Source organism: Tuber melanosporum, assembly GCF_000151645.1.
Source record: "Tuber melanosporum whole genome shotgun sequence assembly, scaffold_5, strain Mel28".
Classification (NCBI taxonomy): Eukaryota; Fungi; Ascomycota; class Pezizomycetes; order Pezizales; family Tuberaceae; genus Tuber; species Tuber melanosporum.
Genome location: NW_003299095.1, coordinates 1,074,316 through 1,080,523, shown reverse-complemented (window position 1 = coordinate 1,080,523; position 6,208 = coordinate 1,074,316). Strand labels below are relative to the sequence as shown.

The window sequence follows — 6,208 nt, the reverse complement described above, 5'->3', positions numbered from 1 at the left end:
TCCGTTCTCCGGTCCCACTGGGCGGGGCACGGAATCAGTTATCCATGGGCGCTGACATGATGCTGACCGTGGGACTGGCAAATGCGGGCCTGGGGACGACGACGACCCCCAGCCACGGTGGGAAATTCGGAGTTTTGCTCGCGGACACCTTCTACCGAGCCACCTTCCAAAGGCGTGGATACCGTTCAAGAATTCATCGTCGTACAGTGAGTGTACTACGGTACTGTACTGAACTGGTTTAGGTTGATTTCGAGTGAGTTGCCCGGCACAACACGGCATCATACGTATAATACTGAGCTGCACTGTACTGTGCCGGTACTCGAGTATATAGCAAGGGAGACGTGCCACCCGGTTTTCCGTACAAGCCATCTACCATCTACCTATTCTCGATACACCTATCCAGCAACAGGAATTGTTCTACAATTCTGGAAAATGTGGGTTCCGAAGGGGAAGGCGGAAGGAGAATCCGGCGCCAAGGCAGCGGATTTATATATGGGATTCTGCCCATATAAAGCAGAGAAGTACCGGTACGGTAGGCTAGCTTCGTGTCCCTCCACCCGGCACCAGGACCGTCAGCAAGGAATTGGGAGATTCACGATGCGAAAACTGTACGTATGCCCCCATATCGGAGTTTGGAGTACGGGTTTTCGCGGTTGTTTTCCCTTTGGCACGGTAGCTGGTTGAGAATTGGAATGTCTTATCAAGCAGGAAACGAGAAAACCCCTTTTGATTACCGTACGAGTACAGTACTGTCGTCCTATTACACGGCATTGGCGTTCTTTGATGAAAACTGGCAACAGCTCAATCTGATATTCTCCGAAACTGCCTGGTCCACTGTACCGGTACTTTCCGGTGATAACAACAGTCTATCTCTTGATCCCCGATGGGTTGAATGGCGGTGTCAAACATGGAAGACAGGAGGTTTTTTCTTGAAAGAGTTTCCAGAGTGAACCTTTGTGGCCTTTCTCGGCAAAGAATGAGAAATGGGTGAGAGCTGGCAGCCTGAGGAGAGGGAGTCTATAAGCTCATGATCCTTGCCTCTTGTTTACTTCTCTCTTTTTTTCCCTCTCTCCCACAGCGGGTTCAATAGCCCCTTTAAATGCACCACTTCTCTGATGAATGCTAATGAATTCATGACGTAGAAACAATACGATTAATTTTGTTGAATGAATTTTTGAGTTGAATTCCACGAGTCCGTTTGCATGTCTGACAATGCCTTGCATTTTTTGTGAGTACCGTTGGGATACCGTTCTTGGCTGAGACATACGAGTACTGGTATCATACCTTCCAAAAGGTTTCATGTAACAATGAAATAGCAAAATACGGTACTCACTGACCATCAGCAGTTTCTTTATTCCCCAAATAGCCCAAACGAATTTTGAAACCTCTGAATACTTTTCCGATTCCCTTTTTTTCCCCCACTATTTTCGAAGATGGACCGAGGCCTAGAGCGAAAGTTTTTTCCCAATTCCCTTGGGAATTCTCCGAGCAACCCACCACCCAAAAAAAAAAAAGAGCCACCACTCTCGAGCAAGCCAGCGCAGACAAGCACATAGTCTAGAAGCCCTTCCTAATCATGGAAAGGAACATTCCCCGAATCGTTCCTCACCACTTCACCATAATGTGCCGAAAGATCCACCGGTCGCCAAGCCCACACAGCAAGCAGAGAGGTCGAAAAAACCCTTAGGCACAAGCAATAGCACTTTGTCTACATAATAATAATATCACACCAAAACCCCACCAAAACCTAGTAACCACCGTGCAGGTATGTAATATATCATACTCGAGTAAGTCATCGTACTTGCGCTCCAATTTACCAAGCAACCGAGCACACGGTTACCGGTACGGTATCCGCCCACATCCCTTTCTCGCCTACATAACCGCACGGTACGATACCATCTACTGTACAGTACTAGTACAGTACTATACCATGCCCAACCGTGATGCAGCATTTTGCTAAACCCCGATAAATCATATTCCCTCACCCCTTCCAGAAAGAAACAATCCAACGTCGTCTCCCGATCCCCCAGTTCACATCTATGATGCCTTCTGGCTTTTTTTCCGCGCGCCCAATTGCTTGATTGATTGATTGATTGATGATTGATGATTGTCTTTCCCTGCCGTCCCTAAGTTGTATGATAAGTGGGGTAATTAAAAAGAGACGGTTAGAACTACTCGAGTACCGTACTGTACTGTACTGTACTGTACATGTATAGATACCGTGCCAATCGATGGATGGGTCGATCGGTCGTTGTGTCCAACGAGAGGAAAAAAAGCCGAATGAGAAGGAGTGAAGAAACGGAACGTTTACCCTGTTCCCTTCAACTCTCACAATGTGATACAATGCCATGCTAACGGTAATACGATAATGCGGTACGAGTACGATACGTACGGGGAGGAGAAGTGGAATGAACAAAGTTAGTGCTGACACGTACGCACTAAAACCCTTCTTCCCCTTAGACTACGAGTACTGTACTGTACGAGTACCTTCACTCTATCGTACTCCACTCCTAACCCGTTCCGTGGACTACGGACCTTACCCCGAGTGTCAAGAGTCGGCGTCATTCCACTTTGGACAAACGAATTAGCCTAACCTGAGCGAATCGAAGCGATGACAAGCGCTGTACCGTTTATCAAAACTAAAACACCGCAAAAGCCGACATGTCTATATACATAATTTTTTCCCATGGTAATGTCGGAGGAAAAAAATGTGGAAACTTGACAAATAAGAAAGAGGAATAGACACCAGAAATAAATAAATATTTGGAAAAGAAAAAAAAGAAAAAAGAAACTTTTACATATCGCGCCGTGAACCGTACTCCCGAGAAAGGAAAGAAGAGGAAGGAAAAGAGTGAGTAGGAGTGAGTGGTATCATGAGATAGGGAAAGAAAAAAAATATTGTGCAAGAATATAATGTCAAGGTAGACAGGCAGGGTGTAATAGAGCAGACTAGCTGCGATAGGTAGATACAATACTTCAAGTGCGAACAGCCAAAAAAAAAAAAAAATTAAGAGTTAAGAATGGAGATGTCAGACAATACACGAGCAGGCTTTTCCCAACCTGTAATGAGTTTGAGTGTACTTGCCCCGGAGAAGAAAAAACACATTTGACACATCGATCCATTCCTTCCGCCCGCTCTCTAACAATCTTCCTCACCGGACACCACCCAGACACACATAGAAAGAACAATCCTAAATCCACCCAGCTCCTAGGTTCGGCAACACATCGTCAAACACACCGCTAATCTCGGCCGCATAATCGTTGGCTGAGAACTTCTGCAACCCACGCTCCATCATGAACTCCTCCTCAGCATCACGAACCTGCACACCAATGTCCTCCGCTATTTCAGCGACTTTGGCCAATTCCACGCCGAACGGGTTCGAAGCGCGGACGCTTCTGGAGTGCATCTTCTGCTGACTACGGGATGGGGTACGGGTTAGGTTCAACCCTGCGACGGGTGCAGGCGATGGGTGTGCTGGAGGAGGTGGAGGAGGGACTGTGCGGCGAGATTTGCTTCTCGCGGGAACGGCTGGAGGAAAGTACATTGAGAGATGGTTTGGTGGTGGGGAGGGCTCGTCTGGAGAGGAGATTTCCGAGTCGGAACCAGAATTTGAGCTTGCCGATGAGGAGGATGGTGAGGATGGGGGGAATCTAGATGACGTCGGGCTCGTGCTTATGCTCGATGTGGATGGGGATGGGTGTGATATCGACGACCGCAATGACGGAGAGGTGTAGCTGATCATGTTTGTCGTGCTGATTAGTTCTAGAGGCGCTGAGATCTGAATCTTCGAAATTGAGCCGCGCTTTGATTGTGCCTCCGTCGGCGACGTTGTGGAGAAGCTGTATTTCGACGGCTTCTTTGTGAGGGTTCTGCCGATTGCCATCTTGTCTGGTTGTTGTCTGAATATATCTCGGGTTGGGGTAGAGAAACAAACGGTTTTTGTTTTTGAAAATGAGTGAGGACTTTTTTTATATATAGAGAAGGATAAGAAGGTGGATAGTCCCGTCTATTTGATTAATGCGGGGGGGGGGATGAGGAAAAAATAAAGGATAGGTAAGTTTTCCTGGGCGGTGCTAAAAGATGGTGTAGGAATGATCTAGGCTGGCAAAAAGAGCGACACAGCACAGCGAGCTTCCGAAAATGAATGAGGTGGAAGGGAGAGAGCGTGAAGGAATCGGAGGAAGGAAAAAAAAAAGGGTGCGGGGTTTGTCTGCTGACGACGATGGGTGAGTGCGTGGTGTACGCCGTTTCCCGTAGTCGGTTTTCTTCTCTCCCTTTGACCCTGACGAGGTTTGATGTGGGTAATAATATATGCACTTGAGTGACCTCTTTTGTCTACTCCGGCCGACAAGGGTGGAATAGCAAAACGTGACCCCTCTCTCCCTTACCGTGTCCCTCCCCCAAGGACAAATAAATCGGAGTATTCTCCTTTCCAAAAAAGAAAAAGAAAAAAAACTACTCAATTGTTCCCGTCGATGAAGATTTTCCAATCTTTCTTCTTCCTCCTTTCCCCCGCGATTGAAGTGTGTGGGTGTGTAAGTATGTGAGTGAGTGATAGATCGGACAGGTCTGTTGACTGGCAACGTATTATTATTATTATCTGTCGACGGACGGAAATGTATGGCGTGCAACACCAGTGCAAGTTATTACAATAAGGCAATCGAAATTATGTTGTTCAAATGAGCGGGCGAGCACCTGGTGATAGGAAAGACAGGTGAAATTGCAGGAAGATGCAGAAACGGAGGGAGGCGAGTGAGCGAGGATGCAGCTGGTTGCGAGCGGGAGGCAGGCAGCAGATGTATTATCGAGGACCCGGCCCGTCGGAGAAGCAGCAGAGAGAATGGAAGATATACTGGAAAGGCGGCGAGCAACACCAGGTGCAAAGTACAATAGAACGAACGAGTGGGTACTGTGAAAGAGTGGGAAAAAGAAAGGGAGCCGCGGGCGCGAAGGGAGGGGCGATGAGAGGAACTATCTTCGCAAGCCCGGAGGGAAGTTACAGTAAAGGGGAGAGAGAGACCGTCTACTAGTAGTTGAAAGAGATCAAGTGATCTGACTGGTCAGCAAGGGGGAAGAGGGATGTACCGGTACAAGTACGGCAGTCGCGCCAGGCACAAACACTCTCTGGATGGAGGAAAAGGAACGAATGAAGGAGGGGGACCTTCACTGTGCCACTCGTCGATACTTGTACTAAGCAAAAAGAGGAAAAGGAAAGAAACATTTGACGGCCGTGCCCTTTAGGCTACAAGACAATTCCCAATGGTTTGTATTTTTCGTGTGTCTTAGTTCCGCCCGTGTGTGCCTATCCGTCTCTCCTTACTCCGTCCGTGTCCGTGTGTCTCGCCGTAGCCGACAAAGAGGACGCAAATGTCCCTGATGCGCAACATCAGGTCCCAAAGGATGTGTGGATCCCCGCGCTCATTGGTTCGTCGGTACAAAATCACGCTCACTCAATCAAGCCCAATCAAGCCACACACCCGCAGAGTTCGCGCCGGCAAATGTCAATGGCGAAACAAGGGGAAGACAAGGCCTTGCCAAGGGGCGAGCAATACTTCCCAACCCGAGCTCTTTCCCTCCCAATTGATCGACCGACTCGGAGACAACAGCTTTGTTTGTTGGTTTTTTCCCTTCGGCTGTGCTTTGTCTGGCGAGTGTGTGTATCTGGTATGTATGGTATCATAATATGTATGGTATGGTATCGACAGCTCGCACAATAGTCTTTGTTGTCCCATTTTGACTGTCAATTCATCCTGCAATCCACATCAGATTCCAGAATTTTCCCTTCACTGGACCTGTTGTTGCTGCTGCGATCCTTGACGCGCGCCTTAACCTCCCATAACTGGTTCACTCTCTCCGTTAACAATACTTCGTGGCTCAACACAAGTCTCTATCAATATTTTACACTTTCTCCTCAAACGCTCCAATGATAGCCCTGTGGCGTAGACCCCCAAAGCCCCAAAACTCCCATCCCCGGATCCATTCTTCTGCCGGTGCTTGTACGAGCACGGTACTCGTACCCAAAGCCTCATCGGGAAATGCCTTTGGTATGGGGTACGGTACTGGTACGGTATCGCATTCCTCCCTTCTTTCAGCTAGTCGAGGCTACGGGGCCTCCCCCCGCCCGGGAAATACTAGGATCAGAGGTGGATACTCGAAGTAGCCGGTATCGAGAACCCTGCCTTGTGGCAACCCGGTCAGATCTCAGCT

The 6,208-nt window shown here is 48.3% G+C and overlaps 1 protein-coding gene; it reads right to left on the bottom strand.

The window, feature by feature from the left end:
* Positions 1–2,730: 2,730 nt before the first annotated feature.
* GSTUM_00008812001 (uncharacterized protein) lies at positions 2,731–5,145 on the bottom strand. XM_052355811.1 has 1 exon: positions 2,731–5,145. The coding sequence occupies exon 1, from the start codon at positions 3,882–3,884 to the stop codon at positions 3,192–3,194; it is 693 nt and encodes a 230-aa protein (XP_052211776.1). The 5' UTR covers positions 3,885–5,145; the 3' UTR covers positions 2,731–3,191.
* Positions 5,146–6,208: the final 1,063 nt, after the last annotated feature.

Bases quoted from the DNA above. Each gene is read 5' to 3' on its own strand.
- GSTUM_00008812001 (XM_052355811.1), bottom strand. From the start codon at position 3,884: ATGGCAATCGGCAGAACCCTCACAAAGAAGCCGTCGAAATACAGCTTC.